The following is a 25,769-nucleotide window of genomic DNA, read 5'->3' as shown; positions in this document are numbered from 1 at the left end:
TCAGACAGGTACATGTCTCCCTGTGCCAATCCGGTGCGAGGAATCCACGGGGGTCTCGAGCAAACCTGTCTGTGGTGAGCATGATCTTCAAGCCTGTTAATAAGCCTAAAAGCTGTCAAACAGCTTGTTTTGAGCGGAGAAAAATCAGGCTTATGAAAAAGTGAGGCAAAGAGTGCCAGCGGACTTGGGCGTTTCTCCATAGTCCCATGTGGCCTCTGGGAGAGGGGCAAGTTCACAATACAGGCGGTTTGTGAAAGGAGGGGCCGGTGGGGGGAGGGCAGAGTGCTCCACCAGCATTTATAATCTCACACCGTGAGAATGCGCAGAAACCCAACGAGGATGTCCCCCGACCCTCAGAATCCGCAGCAAGCTGTTTAATATGCAGAGGCGGTAATATCTGCACGTCCGGCATGGACAGAGCCTTACTGAATGGCACCTGTAAGGCTCGTTAAATGTGGCGTTCATTCCCAGATTCTTTAGAGTTCTGCGATGCTATCATTTTGCCACGGCTTTAAGAGGTAAAAGAGCATAAAATGACATACAGGGCCTGGTATGCAACCTTGGAAGAGTTGGCCTGTCCCTCCGGGACTTGGTTTCTCCGTCCATGAAACAAAAGGCTAGACTAGTTGGTTCTGAGGGGCCCTTCCTAAGAGTCCAGAAAAGTGTACACTTAGGGGTTTGCGTTTAAAAGATGTGTGAATAGCTTGGCTTGAGGATGTCACAACATGGTAAGACCTGACACTTATCCCCTTAGGTATTATATCTGACCTTTAAAGTTTTAATTTTTTTAATTGTTCTTTTTCCCCTTTCTGTATTTCCAATGTAAATATCTATGGGCTTACTTCCCACATGTACTTGTCTGCAGTTCTCAGTCTGTTAATTAAAAACAATTGTACTGTTAATCTGTATAATCTTGCCAGTGTCACTATTTTGGAATTTACTAGCTACAAAGAAGTTAACCTGATTTATCTCAGGGACATCCCTGAGACCTAGAATTTTCTCTTTCAGGAGAGGCTTATGTACCTAGAAAAGAAATAGGTACATTCCTTTGTTACTCCGAGGAAGCTGAGTGAGTGGGCTGGAATTTAATTACCTGACAGTTTTTCCCAGTGTAGCCCAAGGGGCAGGTGCAGCGGTAGGTACCCAGGCCGTCCACACATATTCCTTCATTCAGGCACGGATGAGAGTTGCATTCATTGATCTCATGGAGGCAGAATGGGCCAGTGAAGCCCACAGGGCACAAGCAAGAGAAGGAGTTAATCCCGTCGACACACGTGCCTCCATTGAAACAGGAGCTAAGGAGCAAACAGGGAGAGTGCCATCAGCGGGGTGGTCTGGTCCTCTCACCTGCTATTTAAAAAGCAAGGTTCCTGGAACCTAAGATGCTACGGAGGCAAATACTCCTGAGTATCCCAAACCCCTCCATCCAGTACATTTTACCTTTTTCCAAACTAGACTGGTTGCCCTTTGGCCTTGAGTCCCAGCTTCCTATCCACAACCAAGAAGCTTAAGAAGTATTTAAAAGGCTGAGTTTATGAGCGATTCCCAGAGAAAGTGAAGGTTTCCAAATTTTACCCAGTCCTTCTATATCACATTTCATTTTATCCCTAAGCCAATTTCAGTTCTAAGAAAAGTGCTAAACAGAAAGCTCTTGACTCTAGATTTCTTTATGAAAGAGAAACATAGCAAATTTGCTAATAAGTAAAAAAAACCCCCAAAACAGCCTCCCAGATATTACTTAAACAGTGATGACACATCTGTAAAGAAATAAGAATTTTAAATTGTCAACTAATAGGAACAAAAGACAAAGAGAAGAATTTGTCTTGTTCAGAATTACAGCTTCTGATCCCTAAGCAAGAAATAAATGATGACCTACCACTAAGCTTGTCAGCCCCTGACCTTTGACCCGCTAGCTACACATCTACAAGGAATCAGGGCTGGGCAACAGGAGGCTGTGGACTGGGACCTACATGGATGCTGTGCCCCCGCCCCGCGGTCCGGGTGCTGTGCCCCCGCCCCGCAGTCCGGGTGCTGTGCCCCCCCTTTCTGGAGTGTATGGGCACTCACCTCTCGGTGCACTCGTCGATGTTGTTCTCGCAGTGGACTCCTTCAAATCCCGCCGGGCACTTGCACGTGTAGCTGTTGACGTAGTCGGAGCAGGTCCCTCCGTTCTTACAGGGTTCGCTCAGACACTCGTTCATGTCTGTCTGGCACTTGTCCCCGGTGAAGCCCGCAAGGCACAGGCAGGAGAAAGTATTCACTCCATCGACACAGGAGCCTCCATTCTGGCAAGGATCTAAGCCATTACACACGAGAATTAGAGCTCCGAACAGCAGCAGCAATTTAATCTGAGACTCATAAAGGTGGGCGACCTGCACTGAGTCCCACTAGGAGCAGTAACCTAGTAACTCAGGGGATGCTTAAAAGAGATCCCTCTGCCTTAACTCCCAAAGCTACTACCTTCGAAAAGAATTTAAAACACGAATATTAAGGACACGTGATAAACTGTCGGGGTGGCCAGTCTTAGCCCCGAGAGGCAGTTGCCCCCGCCAGCTCTTTGGTGCCCCCCGAGTGCTTTCCTGGGCCCCGGGGCTTAGGAGCCAGCTGGCATACTCACTGGCGAGGCAGTCGTCGATGTCCTCCTCACAGTCCATGCCGCTGAAGCCCGGAGGACACTCGCACATGTAGCTGCCCTGGGTGTTATGGCAGAGACCATGGTTCATGCAGGGCTTGGAGACACACTCGTCAATGTCAATTGTACACCGCTGACCTAGAAACACAGGGCAATGAGTGGTCCAGTCTGGGGACGCGGATTCCACAGAGATTATGTGGGGCCTGAGCTCCAGCTGGGGGATGGGCTCCTCCAGGGGCATTCTGGTTAGTCTGCTGCTTTGGGAAGTCCCTGAAGGCTCCTGTGTCCCCGGCAAGCAGCTGGCCAGGTGCTAAAATTCCCTGCAGGACATCATGGTTTCAGGCTCAGGCTGGAGTCTCCCAGGCACCAGAGGACCCCACAGACATGCAATGTGGGAAGGCTTTCTAAGTCATTCCCGTTAGCAGCTCCTGTCCAAGGCCTGTGTTCTGGACAAAGACCAGGGCCTTCCATTTATTCTGATGACCTGCCCACATGAAAAAATTTTTGGTTTCTCCCTTCCCATGTTGTTACCTTGCCAGCCAGGGGCACACAGGCAGGTGTAACTCTCGAAATTGGGCGCCTCTCTGCACACAGCAGCATTCTCACAAGGGTTTGGGGAACAGGGAGCCAGCACCGTCTGACAGTTCTTGCCTGCAAAGCAAATGACAGAGTTCAGGACAGAAAACCAGCCACGGAATCGGACATTTCCCAGATTCTATACCAAAGGAGGCTCTCCGAATGCATGTCCACGGCAGTGGTGAAGAGCTTTGGAATCTGAGACCTGTGGCCCTTGAGTCTTGGCTCCAACTTTATTACTAACTGCGTGGCCTCAGGCAAGTTCCTCATCTCCTCTGAGCCTTCCACATCAGTAAAATGGAAATCAGGACAGCACTCATAGAGGCTTTTGAGGATTCAGTGAAAAAATGATCACAAAGTGCGTATTAGTTAGAGCCTGGCACATAGAGTGGGCACGCGACAACCAAGGGGCTGCTGTCATCGTCCTGCTGTCACCAGTGGCTGCGTGCATTGACACCTGCATCAGTCGGGAGTGACAGCTCCTGCATCTCCACAGCTAAGACTCGGCTACTTGGAGGCCTCGCCACACAGACCCCCTTCGTGTGAGCAGGGAAGAAGACACCACGGTACGGCCTCCTATTCCTCGCAGCCCCACTGGCCCATTCCAGAAGGCAGTGAGGTTGACCAGAAGGCCCCGGAGGGAGGAAACAGGGATGTGATCCTGAGTGCCTAGTAACATGTCTCCTCATACCGACAGCAACAGCATGACATCAGTATCTGCCCACCAATGTTTTCTGCCTCAGTATGCTGAGCCCAAGCTTCCAGACACAAAAAGGATGCTCTTATTAAAAGGGAGATGAGGTTGATTTTAAAGTCAAGTTTCAACTAACTTGATTTAAAATTTTATCCTAAAATTTTGTATTCAGAAAGAAGAACCTTACCACAAATTTTCACCAATACCCCCAACCAGCTTTTAGTGTGTCTGGTCAGAATAGTGGCTCACAGGGAAGGCAATGCTGCTTAGTGGCCTTCATGCGGGCCAAACTCAATGCCAGGCAGAAGCCTTAGTCACACTCAGCACTGAGATTTCACCTGCGCAGGCTTCCAGTCTACTATAATTAATTTCTCAAAGTTCACACATAGGAGATTCTTTTATTGGCATCCTAATCTAAAGAAAAACCGACTGCTGGCACGGAGTCAAATATTCTTATAGTATTTGTAGAGCAAGAAGACAGAATGAATAATTTCAACATGAACTGTACACACAAGTCACACTCAGGCAAGTCTATGATGTGGTTGCAGAGAGTGACGTCTGCCTACATCTCCCCACAGCCGTCAATAATGAGTCTATGGTTGTAAGTGAGATATCTTCTCACTGCCAGTGAGTGTGGTCAGCACTGTCGCTGTGAAATGAATGACATGATGGAGACTACCTTTGTCTGGGGAGAGCTGGGGATCGTGGTAACTCTGATTTTACCCACCAGGCTGGCTACAGGCCGTTTCCCTACACGAACATGTCTTCTAACGCGGGGCAGAGGAAACAAGTAGCATCAAATCTTCCAGGTCACAGGGTCATGCTCGAGGCCACTCGCCACTCTACGCTGCTCAGAGTCACTAGTCACAGCTACTGTGCACAGCCCAAGGCCAAGGCCACCCGCCCGCATGCTGCTCACTGCAGAACCATGCAATGCCATCCCCCACGTTTGTTTTGTTTCCCAGACATGAAGACAACGGGATGCCGAGGAGGTAAACAAGCCACACAAATACAACCAATCACAGGATGGCAGCAATGAGGCAGGAGAACACAGCAGACATGTCCAAGCACACTCCTGAAATACCACCTGAAACAAAGACCGCCTGGCATGCAACGGAGGCACAGCATGTCTTCTGTGTGTGAGCGCCATCCAGGGCGTTACCTCTCTGAATGAGACGCAGCTGTGCGGACTGGGAGGAGAAGAATGGCAGTTAAGAGGACAAGCTCTGGGTTCAGAGACTTGGGGACAAATCCTAGACCTACCACCCATCGCTGTGACCCTCAGCAAGTAACCTCTCTTGCCTCAGCTTCTTCATATATAAAATGGTGACAGGAACGTCTCCCTGTAGGGTTATTGTGAGCACTAGAAGAAATAATCCAAAGTGTATAAAGTAACTGGCACATAGTAAATTAGCCTTGTTATTGAGACCAACACTAAGAGCATGATCCATTCACAATAATGGACTAAACCATCAGCTCTGCATCAGTTCCAACCACACACGATGAAAAACACCTCAAACCCTAAAGAGCCAAGAAGGCAATGAATCCTCCCAGCACTTGCACGAGGGAGGTCACAGTGATTTCTCAGAGCTCCAGATCCAGTGAGTGAGGGCAGGACAGGCGACGGGCGAGTCCTCCGAGCAGCAGCCCCCTAGATCCCACCTCTGAGACTCCGAGGTTTGGAGTGACAAGGGGAGACGAGCATCCCCCTACTTTCAGGACTCACCTGTGTATGGCAGCATGCAGCGGCAGGTGTAGCCACTTATGTCATCAAGGCAGGTTCCTTGGTTCAGGCACGGATTTGAAGCACATTCGTTGATATTCACCTGACAGTTATAGCCTGTGGATAGAAAAGGGGAAAAACCCAAACCGTGAACCTTTCTGTCAGCCTCCTATTATCTGAATTACTAAGCGATCCTCTCAGTGGTAAACATGAAACACCTCAGAAATTGCATTCATTTCTTCAGGCCACCGGAACATCTGTTCCTTGGTTTCAGTGGCAAGTCCCTGCCATACAGCAAGTAAAAAACAGAACTTAATTAGTTAAGATATGTTCTGATATCCTGAAAGTCTAATGTATCCTCAAATACAGTACAAGTAATTTCTCAATAATGATCCAAGAATTTCATTAAGAGCAAAAATCTGCTTCTCAATCTAAATATAAGCTCTTTGTACACAAAGTATCTGGTCAGGGCTTAAAAAGGGGGTATGCGTTATCGAGGGGTGACATTCTTGAATGCATTAATCAAAGCCTCCGAGTTATGCTCCCTCTTCCATCGATATGGTAGGACTTCCTGCCCCATCCCGATCAAGACAGGAATTCTACTCCCACTATAACAAAGAGAAAAGCACTAGTCAAGAGGCACTGATGGGGACAGGAAAGTACCCAACTATTGCACACCTTTGCATCTTCAATAAAGCCTTAAAATAGAGGAATTAGAGCACTGTAAAAATGATCTGGGAGTGCAGAGGGCTGGCTATTCAACAGTCATACAAATATAGACTATACATTTTGATTTTGTTTGAGCAGTAAGTCTCAATGAGATAAAGACATAAAAGTGCTTTTAAATCTATATGCTTCTTTGCAAATGTAATATATCAGTAAGTTAATAACTAAAATATGGTTTCAGAACGTTTTCAACTAATCAAATATAATGTCCCTGAAATATAATGCTGGTTCGCAGTAGCCTGGCACCACTTTTGAGTGGGGTACTCGAAGACTAAGTGCTTAGAGCAGTTCAAATGTAAATGATTTACCCATGGATTTCTCTCTCACGAGTTTCCAAGAGAAAACTGATGGCAGAAATACAACAGTAACAACTCAAGAATTATTTTACACAATACCCCCCTTATTCTGTATTTTTCCAGAAGGCCATGGGGAACTATGTATCTAAGGGTATCTCACTGTGTGAAAGAATTTGCTGGAAGGTTTTGAACACATAAATCCTTCCAAATTACTGCTGTAGGAATTACAACAAGACAATATTTTCATTATCTTTTGAATTTCTCTTTTGAGTTATCATAGAATCAAACCTGCACCAAGAAGCTTGCAATTAGAACACCTGCCCAAAGTTGTGTACATGAAGTCCCGGCTGCTCACCTTCAATAGCTCGCCTCTCTGCTAGGCTGAAAGTAGAATCTATATCTATTTATGTTTTTACTGCCCAAGTGCCTTATAAATATTAGGTGCTCAAATTATGTTTGCTGTGTGAATGAACAGGTGAAAAAAAAGGAAAGAAAGAAGTGAGCCAAGCAACACGCAACAACCAAAGGGCAGAGAAGGGAGATGGAAACATGCACTTTGCCTTCACCTTTAAAGCCCTTCTTGCAAGTGCACCTGTATCCATTCACCAGATTGTCACAAGTTCCTCCATTCTGGCATGGATTGGAAAGGCATTCATTTTTGTCCACTTCACAGTTGACGCCAACCCAGCCTGCATCACAGAGGCACTTGTATCTGAAAGAAGACAGAATTCTTTACTATGGGGAATGAAGGTACAACTGAGTCGGAGTTGAATACAGGACGTGGTGAAGAAATGAAAGAAAGAGGAGATGAAGGTAAGCTAATCTCATTTCTACTCTTCTGGGGACCTATACGTGGGTCACCATGAACACAGTGTGGATCAGGTGGGCCCATCTGGAGTTAAATGACCTTCCTTCCTGGTGCTTCCCTGGCTCACAAAGATGCTAGAGAAACCAATCAATTACACTGAGCTTTCATATGTAAAGAGCAATACAACATATTGGACCAATCTGAAAGACACATTAATACAGATAAATCTGCACAGTTTTTTTTCTTATATATAAAACTAGGGGGTGGGGGGAGCCGAGGAGAGGTAAATTGGGGAAAAAGGAGACTTATATAATACTTTACACACTAAAGAATTTAAATTAAAACAAACCCAAAAGCAAAACTAAAGTAAAGCAAACCTTAGAGTCATTTGTTTCTGAGGCAAAACAGACACCCAGGAAGTAGATTAGTATCAGAGACTCTGAGCCACTCTGAAGATCTCCTAGAATGTCTGATTTCTGAGATACGTTTTGTTCTGACCGGAAACCCTGCTGCAGAAAGCACCCAGGGTACTGAGCAGAAAAAGGACCAAAATGAAGGTATTTGAAGTATATGGACATTGTTCACAATTTGAATGTCATTAGCACTTAGAATGTCGTATCAGGAGATGGTGGCCTCCGTGTCCGGAGATTCTTAGGAAAAATGTGACGGGTTGGGATGCTTTGAAGGCTGCCCTACTCTGAAGCAGGAATGCTGAGAAAATTCACCTTGGAAATGACCTGATTTCCCATTTGCCTCTAAACACCCTCTTCATTCTTCCACCTGCCAAAGACTCATAAAACAACCCTGAACTCCTCCCACGTGCTGCCTACCCACATGAGGGTGACATTCCTCCTCATTTTCCACCTGCTCAGTCATGGGAGTGAAGGACAAGGGGACAATTTGGAAGACTACGATTACGGACTACCAAACTCTTCAAACTCAGCTCAGGCCCCTGTCTGACTTCTGCAGGTACGGCCAGAACTTCAACCCAACTGGCTGGGCACCGGTCAACAAGAAACGACGACTGCATGGCAGCTACTCACCCGCTGAGGCCCCCGGTACAGTTCCCGTGGATGCAGGGGTTGCTCAGGCACTCGTTCACCTGCGAGAAGCAGCTGGGGTGATGGGGCCCCTCGGGGCATATACAGCGGAAACCATTCACATCGTTGATGCACGTTGCACCCTTGCGACAGGGATTGGAGGCACACTCATCAATGTCAATGTTACATCTCTGCCCTGTAGAGAAGGGGGGCAGATCTTTGTCAAATCCAAAACGTTTAGGGAACAGACACAGGACTGAAACATACTGTGTTGACACCTTCATCTGCACAGGCGCCCAACGGAACTCATGTAAGGTATGAGACACCCAAAAGCATGTAGTGCCATTGGAGGGAGGAGCAGTCAGCATTGTCTTCTGATACGGAGCAAAGTTATCAAAATGCTGGTGTCATGTTTTGACAGACATTTCTTCTTCACTCCATCTTGGGAAAGGGGTAACTTCACAAGGGTTTAGAAAGAGAACATGAACGTTACCAAAGTTCTTGTTGTTGCTCTGAGTACTTCCCAAGAAGCTCATCTTACTACTGTTCTCAGCTGGTTTACCGAAAATTCATTGTTTCCGGTTAGTCAACCTCCTACTGTTCTACAGACGGTAAATCTCAATGAACTGGGATGCTTAGTGAGTGAAATAGTAATGTAATGATTAATGTGGTTAAAAAGGAAAGCCATTTTGCTTTCACTTGTAGAGTCGTATTAATCCATTATCTGTCTTGGGAAGAAGAATATTCTAAATATAATTTTACTGTCCTCTGATAGCTGAGAAAACAATTTTGGGTCTTTCCATCTAGACCAGTGGCTTTCAAACTTACATATGCAAAAGGAGTTGCTTAAAGTACCTTTTTAAAAGGACATTATTAGGCCCCATCCCCATGGACTGTGATGGGTAGGGTACAGCAAAGCACATTTTAAATTCTGCAGGTGGTTCAAACACTACATTCTGAGAAACTCTGATGTAGACAATTATTAGTTTACCATCATGTAAGTGCTCAGAATATGTGAAATTGAAATGAGTAGGTTTGTCCTCTAAAACATACCTAAGATTGCATTTTGAAAAGAAGCCTGCTGGAGCCTTAACATTTATTGTTTTAAGTTATAATAGTTTTTCAGTTATATGAGTTTTGCTTTGTTATATTCTGAATAATTGAGATTCAACTATATATTCCAAAATGATATAAAACTTTAAAATAACCCATCATTCTGTAAATGAGTGGCAAATGTAACTTACAAAGAAATTGACAAATTTCAAAGAATACAATGTTCTGACTCAGAAAAACACGCACACCACCATGCATTTTTCTTTAAGAAAGAGTAACCCTGCATTTAGAACAGGAAATTCCAAATGAAACAGATACACACCCCTTAAAGGATGGGTATTAACATTTTTTCACTCTCCATTGCTCTCTAAACCATGATTGGTGGTTCCTGTGGTAAAGACCCATAATCTGGTGGCGGTTGCTGCTTTCCTCTTAAGTGTTGTATTAATAACTTATTTTAAAATACGACTTCCTTCGCCTCAACCTCTGGTTTTTTTAGATGTGTGCCAGTGGAACCAGGATGTGAGCTCTCCTGAGCCTGCCACGTGGTGGAGAGTGAGAGGAAAAGCCTTCGTTTTCTGTCCTTTTTTGGAAGCATCTTCTCAGAGGCCACTCCTTCCAAGTTTTCTTCACTTGCTTTTAAAACTCTTTCCAGAATCAATTTTCAAGCCATCTTTAGCTGAGAGTTGAGTGCATCCTTGTGCAGTCTACTACATGACCTGGCAGCCAGATCCTATCCTTCAGGAGTTTCTACTCAGCCTCAGAAATGCCCAGCACAAACCTACGGACTTTCCTGGGCTCAGTGACTACTGGATGAGAAGCTAACCAAGGTTTCTCACCCTGTGTTTAATGAATGAAATCACGCGATAGCTCAGACTCGGGGGTCTGGGGTTGGATGTCAGAGGTCCCATATTTGAATTATAGTCATTTATTCAGCAACATTTACTGGGTGTTTCCTTAGTGCCAGACATTGTTTTAGACACTGGCCACAAAGGTGATTAGAAAGGTCTCTGCCTCTAGGGACTCACAATCCTAGCTGTGAGATTCCCTAGCTGATAAAATGGACTTGAGCTCTCTCTCTCAGTTGCCTCACTTGTTAAATGGGGATGATAAAACTTCCCTAGCTACTTTGTTATTTTTTCAACTTTTTTATTGAGATATAATTGACATGCAACATTGTGTAAGTTTAAGGTTTGATACATTTACATATTGCATTTACTCATATAACAATATGAGTATACCATATTGTTAGCTAACACCTCTATCATGTTACATAAATATCATTTATTTTTTTTTGGTGAGAATAATTATGATTGATTCTCCTATCAACTTTATGTTTATAATACCGTGCTGTTGGCTATAATCACTACGCCATGCATTAGACCTCCAGAACTCATCATCTACTAGCTGCAAGTTTGCATCCTTAAACAGCATCTTTCCAATTCCCCCAGCCCTTCTCCCAGTCCCTGGTAACCACCATTCTACTCCTTTTCATAATCTGCATATAAGTAATATAATACAGTACTTGTCTTTCTCTGTCTGACTTATCTCTCTTAGAAGAATGCCTTAAAGGTCTATCCATATTTTCACATACAAGTAGCAGGATTTCCTTCTTTCTCACAGATGAGTAACATTCCATTATTTATATATCACATCTTCTTTATCCTTCAAACACTGATATTCACTTATGTGGGATATAAAACTAGAAGCAACAGATAAACAAACAAAAACTCATAGACGCAAACAGTATGGTGGTTACCAGAGGAAAAGGGCATGGGTGGAGGTAAAGGGGGTCAAAGATATGATGACAAAAGAAGCTATGACTGTGGGTGGTAAACACACCATGTAATACACAGTGATGTGTTATAGAAATGTACTCTTGAAACCTATATAGATTTATTAACCAATGTCACCCAATAAATTTAATTTAAAAAACTCTCTTAAATCTGTTTAAAAAGTAGCATTAAAATAAAACAAAGGAAAGAATAAAGCAACTAACATTCACAGCTCTGAGTATGAACCACAGTTTATTCTATTTTCAGCAGCTGATTCAAACCCCCCTTCTTTTTCACCCCCCCCCCAAAAAAAAAACCCCAAACAGACTAGAAAACAGTTCCAAGAACAGGGTACCACCCAGGAATCAAAACATTCCATTTCTTGCTTATGTAGTCTCATGCTACACCTTAAGTTTATTTTAGAATATTTTTAGCCTATGTCCTCCCTCCTTGACCTTCCTGGTTTGCTGAATGTTAAAAAGAGAGACTATGATTCACTGACATTCCCAAAAAAAGAAAAAGAAAAAAAATCTAGTCTAAGGCTTATATACCTAAAAACAAACCACAACCGGCACCCACTTAGGCGACAGCGGGCTCTGGAGTGGGACCCCTGGGGTGGAGTCCCAGCTGCACGCTCTGGGTTTCTCATCAATACTGTAGGAACGATAACAGCAGTGACAGTGACATGAGGTTAGGCACTTAGTTTAATGCCTGGCTCAAAATAAGTCTTTAATAAATGACAACCATTCCCTTCTTATTACTCAGTTAACAAAAATGCACCTAATACCCTATCTGGCAGAAGCGTTTGTGTGTCTGTTGGCTGCCGCTTAGTCTTGGGGTAACAAGTTTCGGGACAGAGAAGCACACCCACCATCAGTGCTGGGCCCTAACTCTGAGAGCTTCCATGACTCCCGTCTTCGGAGCCATCACCCACTGAACACAGGCTCCAGTGACCCTGGGGCCACCACCATTCCTCCCAGCATCCACACAGGCACAGCAGGAGAGAAGGACTGTGGGATGCAGAGGACTGTGGGATGCAGAGGAATGCGAGTCCCCTGCAAGTGATGGCTCCGATTGCCTCTGACATCATGGTGAAAAGCTCCGAGGGAGGATTCTCACATTGGTTGCAAATGACCACGTGGTACTTACTAAATGGCCACATCATCCGTTCGCTTGTGCATGGCACTGTCTAGAAAGGACAGGATAGGCAGAGCACATGCCCTCGGGTGTGTAAGGGGCCTCAGGATTCCTCAGTAGCCTCCAGCACTTTTGGTCAGGAGGGTAAATGATAAAGGTAATGTGATGAACAAACGAGAGAAAAGGGAAAACGAGTGTGCACACATGTGTACAGGTGTAATGCTCTAGCTGCTTATAATTTAGGAAGGATTCTAGCCAACTTTATTTTAGGCATTTACTTCGTTCCTCTTGGGGAGAAAAAAAAATCTCAATTGTGCTGGCCATCTGAGGTTGGTTCTGGCTTCATACAACAAGCTCCCATTAGAAGTAGTACTCAGAGAAAAGCATTTCGTGTTTTCAAAGAGTTTTACATCGGCTATGCCATTACAGAAAAATATAACTCAAGCACAGTGAGTGACACATTCTGGGTATAACTGAAAGTTCTTTTCAGGTGGCTATAAACACAGGGTCTAAAACCCCTAAGGAATGAAACGTTTCATGTTACAGTTTAGGGAAGGCCTGTAAGTAGAAAACAGGGCCAGAGAAGCACAGAAACAAAAGTCTCTTCCCAGAGACAAACAGAAAACATTTATAAAGTAATGTTCCTTTAGATGCCCTTTTCCCAAAGCAATGGGGCTGAAAGTGCGACCTCCCAACACCAAGGGGCATTACCTGTGAATCCTGGTGAGCAGACACAACTGTAACGATTAACTCCATCCATACAGACGCCGTGGACACACGGGTTACTTGCACAGTCATCGAAATTGATTTCACAATTAACACCTGCAAGGATAAGGGCAAAGAGGAAACATGCAATATTACCACCAAAATATCAAGGATGTCTGCTTGGGACCCTAAGTGTTAGCCCTTTGTACGCCACAAGGGTCTATCGACGTATAGATGGCTTCCGTTTTGGACGCGTGGCAGTTAACTGGTTAAGAAAGCTAGAGTATCCAGCCCTGGGGAAAGCAGCAATGCTGCCAGCGGGATCAGGAGGGCAAGGCGATCTCCTTCAGGCACTGAGCCACTGTGCGCCTTTTTCACTGTGTTAGCATTTGCACTCATGGGCAGAAGCCATGGCGGCGTGACCATGGGTGCCTCAGTGGCAATCAGAGCAGCGGTGCCACACTGCAGCGGTGGGCACGGTATCCGTCACATCCGTGCACTCGCAGCAAACACCGGAGAAAAAGACAGGCTCACTTAAGAATGACTTTGGTGAAGTCGGATGATTAACTTCACCCTTTTGTTACATCTTTACCCTGGACTGAATATATGTCTGCCGTTCTGTGTGATGGCCTGGGAAGTACACCCGAGGCCGCTCTGTGACATGCCAACGTGCAGAGGTGCCCCCCAGGAAAAGCAGTTGTGTGATTATTTCAGTTTTGAACGGAAGCAGTTGCTTTTTTTCATGGAATCCCATTTTCATCGAAAGAACAACTGACAGACAAACTGGGGTTATTCACACCTAACTATTTAGTTCATATTAATGGCAAAGAGTAAACCTGTCATTTAAAAAACACACCAAAAACTGATAGTATTGTGTTCCCAAGATAAAATTTAAGCTTACACATGAAAATCAGAATTCTGGAACCACCATAAGCTTTAAACTGACAGGCACTATTCTGGTTACAACTCAGGATAAACTTTAAAGAGTCTGCTATCTTCCTGCTGGTCTATTCCCAGAACAAACTGTAGAGTTTGGCTATGTTAGAAAGCTTTAACTAAAGATATGGGTAACTAAACAGTAGAGTATAACAATCATTATTGTTAGCATTATTTGGTAAAAATACTCATGATATTTCATGATATAGTTAACGTGAATTTAGTGATGCTTTTTTGGGTATCATAGAATACCTTGGTAGTTTAAAAAATCTAAAAAATAAAAGCTGATAATAAGGATTATGAACTAAGAAATGAAACTTCCATGACAAAATGCCATAATTTTGATTCACTTTGCATTAATATTTATTAACAATAATTACATCAAAAATTTACTTGAACAGGAAGAGACACCCGCCCAAGCTGGGCCAGTGAGACTTTCTCATTGGAATGTAGGAGTATGACTGTGTGGGCTACGGTCTGCAAATGGCCCTGCTTCCCGCTAATCTCTGCAAAGCCTATTGTTCCAAACTCACCTGAAATCCATGAGATGCTTTCTTGTGCTTTCACTAAATGCTTTCTGCTGTTTTACTGTTGGTTGCTCGCCTGTTACAATTCTTTAAGCTAGTCAGATTGGATTCTGTGACTTCAAACCAAAAATAACGTACTTAGAACAGTGTCCCATCGTAAGAGCACAGGCGAAAGGAGCGATTCCAGGCAGTGCACCCACTTTCTGTGCCCAGTGAGCGAGAAACCACATGATCACCAGCAAGTTGTAAAGTTCCCCTCTGTCTACCCTCATCCAGACCCCAGCCCGCCACCTAGGACCGCATTCTGAATGGGTCGTGGATTCTCACTCTGGAACTCCAGAGTCCATTCCTAACGACTGTTTGAATGGATCCTCTCCCCAGGGCCCTGCAGGCCGGGCCTTTCTCCGCCCATTACAAGAAGCCTCCATGTGGCCTGGGTGTCTCCGCTTTACCGCTCCTGACGCCACAGGAACAAGGCTGGCAGCTTCCTGAGAGATCCGGGGCCTTCCCTCTCTCTGCTGCCCGCACACCCCTCACAGCTACTTCCTGCCTTTCTCAGTGACAGCTCCTCACACCTGGCCTTCGCTGTCCCCCCAGGGGACACACCTGATACATCCTGCCACAGTGATAACCATCACAGAGGAAACCAAGTGCTGCGACCCCACCACGCCCCAGGTTTCCAGGGGTTCCCAGTGCGCTTGTTACAAGGGGGCCCACAGCGCGGCCTAGAACAGCCCCGCCATCCTACGGGCATCCGTTCAGTCGCTTGAAAATCTCTCTCTCAAATTTCTTTTCCTACTGCAATGTCTCATGGCTGGGGACCAGCCCGGAAGCAAACTGCTTTTGGAGGGCTTCACAAAGATCCATTCAGCCCTGCTGGGGAGTTATCGAAACGTGGGGAGGGGGAGGCATTTTCCGCTGTGAGGCAGGGGATGTTTTTCATATGCCGAGCAACTCAAAAAGGACTTTGTTTTCAAACTTGGCATGTGCGGGGTCCTGGAAGAAGCCCAGGGCCCTTGACAAGTTTGAAGGAATGCGTTTGGAAAGAACAAAGTAAAATGAGGGCAGCTCCCCACCTCCCCACCTTTGCCCCCACCTAGGCCATTGTCCTTAAAGGGAGAGGGAATTCTCAATAAATCAGTGTGCTGTACTGGCAGGTCCCCTTCTGACGAAGGCACCCGCTAGTTAATCTTCCACTGGTACGTTTTCCTTTGATCTGAGACACAGTGCTTCTCTGTCCATTAACCACAGTTGTGACCATAATGATACCTCCAATAAGTAAAACAGAATCCAGCGAAACCTGTGAAATGCTGCTGCCTGAGCAAGTAATTCAACACCCCCAGCAAGGAGCAGCCTGCCCTCCCAGCCAGCACGAATGAACTGGAGGAATGAACTGGATTCAGGAAGCGAGGAGCCGGGAGGAGGAATGGTGGCTCCGCATTCTAATTTCCAACGATGGGGAGCTGCAAAGTCGCTCCTCCCCCGCCCAATCCCCACAATTGCCCAAAGCCCACCAGAGACAAGTGGCAGAAGAAAGGTGTCCCATTGAAGATACTGGACTCTGAAATAGAGAGAAAATGATTGGAAAGACAGGAGGGGTAGGGATGGAGAAAGGGGGTTGGGGTGGGGAGGGGGGAAGCACAACTTTATTAGCCTGCAGTGGAGGTTATAGAAAAAGACAACAATAAAGTCAAACCACAGAAGCAAGAAGGTTTTCCATTTTAAAGAATAACTGCAGGTTTTTGAAGCGGTCTGCCTCTTTTAGGGAAACACATGCATAAAATCACCAGCTTTGAGAAACTATTGTCTCTCATTTCTTCCCTGGCTGGAGCCAGCTCCCTCGGAGATGTTTCTGGCTGTGGCTTTGGCTGAGCTTCTCAGGAAAAAGGACTGTGTTTTAGGTATGTAAGCGTCTGCCCAGGAAGTCTGAGACATCTGTGTAAATCGTGTTTGAGAAGCAGTGAGCACTCTGTGGATGAAAAAGGGGCCACATGCTAACCCGACAAGCTCAGGGAAGGCCTGCGTGGCGGTCTTGCAAACTCAAAGACCTAAAGTCACCACAAAGAAGGGTCTGAAATTAAAACTTGAACTAAAAGCAGTTATGGTGGGTAGTCACATCCTAGGCCGGTAGCTTCCCTGACAAAGGTAAATCTTTACTTAACTGAGCCTATTGCCTTTTTGCATTACGACAACATATCGTTGGAATGTCTAAGTGATTTTTTTTCCAGACCCCTTAAAGCACAGGCACCACTCTGCGGAGACTACAAATCCCCTCATTGTTATCGAGCTAATTGTTGACTAACTATCCTGCACCCACCTAAGTAACTGGTAAAAGAAGTGTGTGTCTATCATTTTACTTTTTATCCAATCCCAGAGCTCCCTGTCCCCACTTTGCTTTCTCCCGCCTCCTAATCTATCACCAATAGATTTCATGTAACCCAATTATGTCTCCTCCTTTGATTGTAATGTATAAATCAAGGTGAAAAACTGCCATTCTCCGAGCATTGTCCCAATCCGTTGAGATTCTGTATCCCGGCAACAGTTGACAGTGTGACTCAAACACACTCACAAAAATGCTTTACAGGTTTGCATGTTTTTTTTACGTTAACAGCCCCAAAGGAAACAGGGAGGGAGTGGGCTTACCCGACGTGCCGGGCTGGCAGTTGCACTGGTAGCCGTTCACCAGGTCGATGCAGCGGCCCTCATTCAGGCAGGGGCTGCTGTAACACTCGTCTATCTGGTCGCTGCAGATGGCGCCCATGTACCCCGGGTTGCAGATGCAGGTGTAGGAATCAATCCCATCCTGACACTGGCCGTGGTGGCAGGGATCGGGGTCACAGTTGTCGATGTTCTCCTCACACAACACACCAGTGAATCCTGGGAAGGAATGTGACCAAGGAGGCTTAAGAACCAAGGCAGATACTCCACCCCTGAACGTACATGGAGCCACATCCCCATCCCCTACACCCCCCCATGCCTGAATTCATCCTGTGGGAATGAGCGTTTGACACTGACCATTGTCACTGATTCATAAGGCAGGCCCAGAGAGCTGTGCTTAAAATAAAGTTCTTCAGATCAAATCTGCAGAAGTCAAATACCTCTTCCCAAGCGAGCGGAGCTGCCCTGGCAGATGCTTCAACTGCATCTTCACTCCGTACTGGGCCTCAGTGGGGAATAGCTCTCAATACCTCTCCTGTGTATATTTACCTCTATATTCCTTCCCTCCCAAACCCAATATACAGGGACTGTATTCATGGTTCCACGGACCTTATCTTCCCCATTTTTATTTTTTTTTTTGAGGAAGGGAGAGAGATATAGAGATAGAAGCATCGATAAGAGAGAGACATTGATCGGCTGTCTACTGCACACCCCGTACTGGGGACTGAACCTGCAACCCGGGCATGTGCCTTGTAGGGTAATCAAACTGGGACCTCCTGGTTCATAGGTCGATACTCAACCACTGAGCCACATTGGCTGGGCTCCCAATTCTGACTTTACAGAACAGAAAACTTCTCTTTTTTCCTTTCACCTGTCCCCAGAGTACTATGCATATATAGTAAGTTTCCCATAAAGACTTGTTGAATAAAATGAACGAACAAGTTACGGGCATTTAAATGAAACCGGGACAAATGAAAACTCCTTCACTTGACATGAAATCTCTTTTCGGAGACTCCAGTAAGGCTCTCCTCCCTTCTCAGCATGACTCAGGGTGTTCCACCTCTTTCCCCCGAAGGTTACCCTCCATGAACATAACCTGCCAGAGGACAGAACCCGGAACCCCTCCAACCAGAGACAACAGTTCATGAAGACAGAGGGGGTACGGGGTCCTCTGGCAGGGCCTAGTCTAAGTAGGGCCTAGTCAGTAGTGATGCTCCAATACTACGGGAACAGCAGCCATTTATTTCCATGACATCGTTTTTCTGTGATCAGAAAGAAATGCACATAATGTTTAAAACTGTTTAAGAACCCATTTCCTAAAATTAAGAAATTATCTTTAATTCTATTCCTAACTTCCTTCTCTCTTAAGCAGTGGGATAAAAAAGAAATTGGAAAAATCCCCTTTTCTAATAACGTCTAGTCCATTTCTACAGTGTTGGTCTGGGCTGAAGCAAATGTGGAACAGGGGATGTTTGGCTTATTCAGATCCCACCCAAATGGGAGCTGTGGTCCCAGACCAGACATGCAGAATATTTATAGACGGATTCTTTTTCGCGGCAGTAGCAGAATTCAGGACTCAGAGCTCCCGCACCCGTCTGAGGACCACCTGACTCCCGGGGCACGCGGTCTTGTTTGCAAGAAGCCTCGGACCTTGCACACAATGGCCCTTAGATTTCTGGGCCTTTGTTTAATCACTTCCCTCGAGAAACACAAGCAACAAGCCTCCTGCCGAGGAGCCCCAGTGAAAAAGAGCTTTCGGCTGGAATGCTTCCCTTTCCCAGAGGAGTAAGGCCAGCCAGCTGGAAACTCACCGCTGCCAAAATCTGTCCCAAAAAGAGATGGACACCAAATGGCAATGTCCAGGCCAGGCCACTATTGTGGTGGAGGAGGAGGCAGGTGTTGGAGAAGGAAAACAGTGGAGAGAGAGAGCGGCAAAAACCAAGCTGGAAGAAGCCCGCTCTAAACGCAGAGCCGTCCCTCCGGTGGCCGGCGCTGGTAGGGCAGCGGGACAAGGACAGTCCCCTGTTTGTTCAGGTGGGCCTGGGGGGCGGGGTGAAAAATGAGAAGAATCTCACCTGTGGCGCACTGGCATTCATAGCCGTTCGGGTGATCGATGCACTTGGCCCCGTTCAGACACGGAGTGCTGGAACAGTCATCAATATCAATCTGGCAAACCGGCCCGGTGAAGCCTGGAAGGGGCACAGGAGGCCACAGGTCACAGGATTATCCCACGCCGCCTTCACTGTGACAGTGATGCCCGAGAAGCGTGGGGCTGAGTTCCCTGATACCCAAGGGTCAGCAAAAGGGAAATTATTCTCCCCAGCAAGTGGCCAGGACAACTGGGAGAAGCGCAGGGCACCAGAGGCACGTGTGTGTGTCTCCAGCTCTGTTTCTGCCCCCCACTTTTCACTTCTAGTGAAAACAGGACTGAACGGTTACAGGGGAAGCACTCCAGCCAGCGAGCCTAGCCTCAGAGGGACTGGGACTGAAAATGAGAGACACCACAGTGTGTGGCAGAAAACCTGGCGTGTCTTCAACAATAGCTCCGGGGAGGGAAAGAAGAGGCGGAGCATTCTTTGGAAAAACTGACTGATGTTGGCTGTTTCTGGACCCAGAGGTGAAATGTCTAAAAATAATAATCTCACCAACGGGCTTCGAGACTCTAACCCAAGGGGGGGAAATGCAATCCCGAAGAGCCTGAACCTTAGGCCTCTGTGAGGCATGAACTTTCTGAAATGTACACACAGACGGAGAGGTCACGGGCCTTTCAGAACAGACTTGGACTTGTGGCCACAGAGGATTTGGAGGACACACTAGCGGAGACAGACTCCCCGACTCTGTACACACATCTCCTTCCTGAAGGGCTCACTTTAATGACTTCCGCATGCACAGCCCACACACATTCTCTGCCTGCTCTCTGCTCCTCCCTCCCCAGGGTCAGTCAGCTTTGTGCTTTCGCAGACAGCAGGGCAGGTGGTGGGCACTTACCAGGTGGACACAGACACTGGAAGCGATTGACTTTATCCACACACTGCCCGTTGTTCACACAGGGGTTGCTCTGACATTCGTTTATCTCCAACTCACAATGCACACCTTTGAAACCTGAACAAAACGAACCACACAAGTGGCTTAGAAAGAGAGAAAGGTATATTCTAGCCAAGAAAGCACACACTTACAAAGATGCCCACATCCTCTATGAGCAGAGACATTTCTGCAGAGGACCGGGGGACTAGGCCGTGAGAGTGACAGTCAGATCACACAGGGGAGTCCTCTGGGACATCCGGGTCACTGTGATGAAGGGGATGAGGGTACCTCCAAGACCTTGGTCACACCTCGCGTGCCAACAAAGACTGGGCCACGTTCTCTGACCAGCCCAGGCTTTGCCTTCAGGGCAGCGCCAGGCCCGCAGGATCCCCACTGCTTGTTCCTAAAGACCAGCGGAGTCAGAGCTGCTGCCGCCCTCAGGGCGCAGGGCAAGGCCAGGAGGCTCCCAGGCTAGAGCGCCAGCACCTGATGGGGCGGCCGCACTGCAGCCTCCACTGTGAGCCGCACTGGCTGGGCTCTCTGCCGACTCAGCAACGGTCCCTGCAGAAGAGCTTCAGGGGACAACTCAGGAATCATGGGACATCGCCAGGGAGGCATGGCAGGTTCCTACATGATTATGGGTAAAGTTAATTTCCCTAAGTGGAAAGGCATGGTATTTGTAACGCACAAGGGAATCAGGAAGGCTTGCTACTTAAAGGGTACTTATGGTAAGTACTTTATTAAAGAATCTTGGCACAGAAACACTCCTTTCTGAATTTTTCTCTTGCACATATCGGAGTTTTGACATGATGGGTGTGTTTACCTGGGCCTTCACAGCTCTAAGAAGTCTAGCACTGCCTCACTCTAAGGGCCCCTTGGCCGGGAGCCCCGTCACTACTGGGAAGGAGATGCTGACGGGGCTCACGGCATGGCCACACGGTGCTGAGTGCTCCACCTCAGAGAAGCGCTCGCTGTTCCGTGCCTCCAGCCTAGACCCCACACTCGGATGGGCCCAAGTACCTGGCATGCACAGGCATGTGAAGCCCCCGATCTTATCCAGGCAGGTGGCGTCGTTCTGGCAGGGGTCGGAATGGCACTCGTTGATGTCCATCTCACAGCGAGGCCCCGCGTAGCCCTTCAGACACTCGCAGTGGAAGGCGCCGTCTGTGTTCACACATTTCCCTGCGTGCTCACAAGGATTGCTATTGGCTGAAAGACACAAGCACCAGTTACCAGGATCACAGCACAACCGAGTTTCCACACGTGTGGACTACAGATGTGGCCTGCAAGCGCTAGGGCCAGGCATTTCATAGTCTGATTCTCAATTTCCTATGTTCTTGTGAACAAATTAATTAATTAGACCAGGCAACCTCACTCTCGTGTGTCTCTGCTGCTCTTTTTGCCCAAACTGTCTCTAAGGTTGGGCTTTATATTAAGAATCAAGTACAGACCACCGGTATATTTCAATCCCCAGAATAGAGCACATGATTATGTTGAAAGGATGGTTGTAAACAGTGGGTGAGTAACAGGAGATCTGGGGTAAAATGTGCTTCATTGTAAATGCTTGCTGAGCTCGCAGACACGGGAGGAAGAGGAGGGGTTCGGGGGACTCACCCATGGTGCACTCATCCACGTCTTCTGTGCAGTCAGCCCCTTTGTAGCCTTGTGGGCAGGTGCAGATATACTGCCCGTTCAGGGGGTTGGTATCACACAGTGCCCCCTTGTGGCACGGATTGCTGATGCATGCATCATCCAGATGACACAAGAGCCCTGTCACAAGAACAAAGAGAAAATGACCCCAGTTGGGGAAGAGCTGTCTCTTTCATGGAGGAGGAAAGCCTTATACTGTCTCATCAAAATCCACTATGGAGATTGAGGAAACTTTCCTTTCACCTGATCCTCCCTCAGGAACACGCTGCAAGTCAGGAGTTTCTGCAGACAACCCTGGTGTCCTCCCTCTCCCACTCGGCTAGACGGCTCCTCAAGGGCCATAAGTGAGGTGGACAGATGACAGAGACAGGCAGAGGGCAATAACCTTCCTACAGCTCTCCGACTGAGCAGCAAAAACAGAGGATGCCCAGCTCAACAGTAATTTCAGATGGACAATAAGTAATTTCTACTGTAGGCCCAAACTGCTGCATGCACCTGTATTTTATTTGCTAACCTACTTTCTGCAAATCATGCCACCCGGTGATCATGAAGGCATCAGCATTTCACTAGCCTCAGAAGAAAAAAAACCAGTGCAACAGCATCAGCCTATGCGCGGGCAGCCTTTTAATAGTGTCAGCATTCCTGGCTCAAGTGCCCTCAGGACTGAGGCGATATTAGCTGGCCCCATGTTCTGCATGGTTCACGCGGGAACTGGATTTTCCACTCTGCAACTAGGTTAAGAACAGGTAGCTAAGGCTCTTTCTGCAAAGCTGGAGGTGGGGCTCCTAGGAAGGCACAGATATGAGAACATTTCAGAACTGCTGGGCCCCAAGTTCCCTCACCTAAGCTGTCTTTCTCCACAACTTCCTCCCTTCATTGCTTTCTACTCCTAAAACCAGGAGCTGGGAAACTGAGGAGCTAAACCACTGTTAACTCTGAAGTCAGCAAAAACCCACCCCAGGAGCAATATTTCTATAGATGCTGGGAGCTGGAATGCACTTACATACATGCTTCCATCCTGCCAACTCCTTCTGAGTAAATGGGCTATTTCTTCTTAATATGAAGTCTCTACATCCATTAGTCATTTTTGTCTTAATTTCTGAGGTGCTTTTCAGCCTAAGGTCATAAGGAGGTCAGCAGATGCCCCCAAGGCAATAGTGACTAACTTTCATTTTTATTAGGATGAAAGACTGCGGTACATAGAGTTGAGAGGAGAGCCAAAAGCGATCAGGAAAAAGACTCACTCCATAGCACTTTGGCTACCGATTACACTTCCAGAACAATCGTTAAGTGCCATGTACCTACCGATTGGTAATGAAAAGGACACGGCTACCGACACGAAAGAGAAGGAGGCCGAAATCCTGCCTGCTCACGGCCCCGTCCCTAGCGTCCAGCTCTGTCGTTCCGCTGGCCTCACCTGTCTTTCCCTCTGGGCACATGCACGAGAAGGAAGCCACGCGGTCAATGCAGGTGGAGCCCGGCGTGCAGGAGGCGAAGGCGCAGTCGTCGATGTTCTCGCTGCAGTCGTCTCCACTCCAGCCATTGACGCACACGCAGCCGTAGCCTCCGTTGCGGTTGGTACAGGTGCCTCCGTTCTGACAGGCGTTGGGCTGCAGCAGGCACTCGTCCACATCCTCCGTGCAGAACTGTCCTTTGGGGGGGAAGTGCCTTTGATCAGGGCTCTTAGGTCTCAAAGAATTAGTGCCGTCCCAGCCCCCACACATTCTTCGCCCTAATGTGACTAGCCTGAAATGAAGGCGAGCGGAACCCACAGCAGATCAGGTTCTCACATGCATTTTAAGGCCACCTTAAGGCATCCGAATTATATTTATTCTAGGGAAGTGATTTAAAGAAAAACATGGGAGTTGCTATCCCTAGAAACCCTGACAACATGAGAATTTAGCCAACCTATCAAAGAGAAGATAAATCTTTAGGATTCTGGACTCAGTTAAATCCCTGGGACTATGAATATATAACTGAAAAGAGGGAGAAGAACCTAAGAGGTGAGTAAAGAAAAGAATAATGAGAAGAAACGTAAAAGTCAAAATGTTACAGCAATTGCTCTGTATTTTGACTGTCGGTGTCAATAACTGTACAATATGATTCCGTACAATATGATTCCGTACAATATGATTCTGTACAATAGTATTGCAAGATGCTGTTACCACTGAGGGAGACTTGGTAGAGCGTATTAATACTTATAGCTGCATGTGAAATTACAATGATCTCCAAATAAGAAGTTTAACTTAAACCGAAGGTAAAGGCAAGCAAAGGTGGAGAGAGCAGATGAAGGATAACAAAAGCCTTAGTAAAATATGGGTGTGAGAAACAAAGCCAAGATTTTGAGACTGAAGCAAACCGTGCTCAGCCTGAGGCACCCAAGCTTCAAGGGTGCAGATCTGTGGAATTCGACAGAAAGTTGACCCAGTATAATAGAAGATGGAAAAGGGACCAGGATGCTCTGCCTGCAAAAGAGCAAACTGGAGGACACTAACCATGAGACCATTTGTGGACGTAGTGCAGGTCACTACAATAGCAACCGACAGGGACATGGCAAAGGCTCGCGGGACCCCTGACAAGGAACAAGAGTATGTCTTCATCGTACAAGCCAGGAATTTGTGACTAACAAGCAGTTCAGTGCCGGGCCAGCTGAACTGTGTAACAAGTCTCATTGGAGGTCTTTTAATACCAGTTTAGAGAGCTATCAAAGGAAACTAATATTCAGGTCATTTGAATTCTCTAAAACACAACACAAGTAGCTGAAATGAAGAAATCCTGATGATGTCCTTAATTCTTCCCTTGTAAAAGAACTCAATGAATAATTCAAAAAGGTATTCTGATGAAGAGGCCTCTTAATGAAAAAGCACATGACGCTTAGACTCAGAAAATGCCAAGGCTAGCCCTAGTCTCCAGAATACCTAATTCGATTGGCTCAAGTATTTTCAGGAAGCCTGCCATGTGCCCAGCTATGTAGCCATCACCGCTAGCAGAAGCTAGGTGTGTCAGATCTAACCTAACTGATCACCGATTCTTTACTTCCATTATGACTCCATTCTTCACAATCATTATTGCACGCATTATCACAAAGCCAACATCACTCTATTTCACTTATTTAATTGCACATCTGTCTCCCATCCCTTGGCTGCAAGCAACCTCTCAGTTCAGGAGTGTGGTTTGTTTTTGTTTGTTTTGTGTGTGTGTGTGTGTGTGTGTGTGTGTGTGTGTGTGTGTGTGTGCGTGTATTCCCAGCTAAGGTCCCACTGCCTGGGATGGCAGGATGGGTGTGTGGGCATCTCTGGAACTCTGTGCTTAGCACTCCCCTTCCATGCTCCTCTCCTCAGCCCCTTCATCTGTGTAATTCTTGAAGGAGCAACCAAGTCTTTACATGATGATGCCCTCCTGGGCATAACTGACTGGATGGGTATCTGATATGAGTTACCTATCGCTGTGTCTCTTTCCAAACTTTTGGACTAGGGACGCTTTGCCACATGGACCAAAAGGATGAAGTGGCCAGTCTACAAGAAAAGGAGAGGGGCGAATCAGAAGTGCACAGAAGTGCATTCCAGTCAATGGTTCTGGTTGTTCCTGAAGCCCAACTGCTCCGAACCCATTCAGGGGCACAACTATTCTGAGAGATGTCCCTTGCAATGGGTTTCCCTAATTTCAGATAAGGATCTGTCAGTTAAAACCCATAGTACGAGCTAATACAGAGTGAGTGAGTTGCATGAGGTGTGTGAGTAAGTTGTGTGAGTGAGTGAGATGTGTGAGTGAGTGAGATGTGTGAGTGAGTTGTGTGAGTGAGATGTGTG

General features: G+C 46.7%; 1 protein-coding gene across 1 annotated transcript in view; it reads right to left on the bottom strand.

Moving 5' to 3' along the window:
• Positions 1-25,769, bottom strand: part of NOTCH2 (notch receptor 2) — a 127,798-nt gene that overhangs the window by 19,670 nt on the left and 82,359 nt on the right. The window contains exons 6-19 of the mRNA XM_028154207.2: positions 23,378-23,611; positions 21,925-22,080; positions 21,331-21,519; positions 20,275-20,388; positions 19,362-19,475; positions 17,272-17,505; positions 13,172-13,282; positions 8,499-8,691; positions 7,214-7,359; positions 5,629-5,742; positions 3,164-3,283; positions 2,618-2,770; positions 2,068-2,296; positions 1,094-1,295 (exon numbers count right to left, since the gene is read on the bottom strand). Of these exons, the coding sequence (XP_028010008.2) occupies positions 1,094-1,295; positions 2,068-2,296; positions 2,618-2,770; positions 3,164-3,283; positions 5,629-5,742; positions 7,214-7,359; positions 8,499-8,691; positions 13,172-13,282; positions 17,272-17,505; positions 19,362-19,475; positions 20,275-20,388; positions 21,331-21,519; positions 21,925-22,080; positions 23,378-23,611 (2,309 nt within the window). The remainder of the gene's footprint in view (positions 1-1,093; positions 1,296-2,067; positions 2,297-2,617; positions 2,771-3,163; positions 3,284-5,628; positions 5,743-7,213; positions 7,360-8,498; positions 8,692-13,171; positions 13,283-17,271; positions 17,506-19,361; positions 19,476-20,274; positions 20,389-21,330; positions 21,520-21,924; positions 22,081-23,377; positions 23,612-25,769) is intronic.

The sequence above is a fragment of the Eptesicus fuscus genome, chromosome 22, assembly GCF_027574615.1.
Source record: "Eptesicus fuscus isolate TK198812 chromosome 22, DD_ASM_mEF_20220401, whole genome shotgun sequence".
Classification (NCBI taxonomy): domain Eukaryota; kingdom Metazoa; phylum Chordata; class Mammalia; order Chiroptera; family Vespertilionidae; genus Eptesicus; species Eptesicus fuscus.
This window is presented reverse-complemented; position numbering and strand designations above follow the sequence as displayed.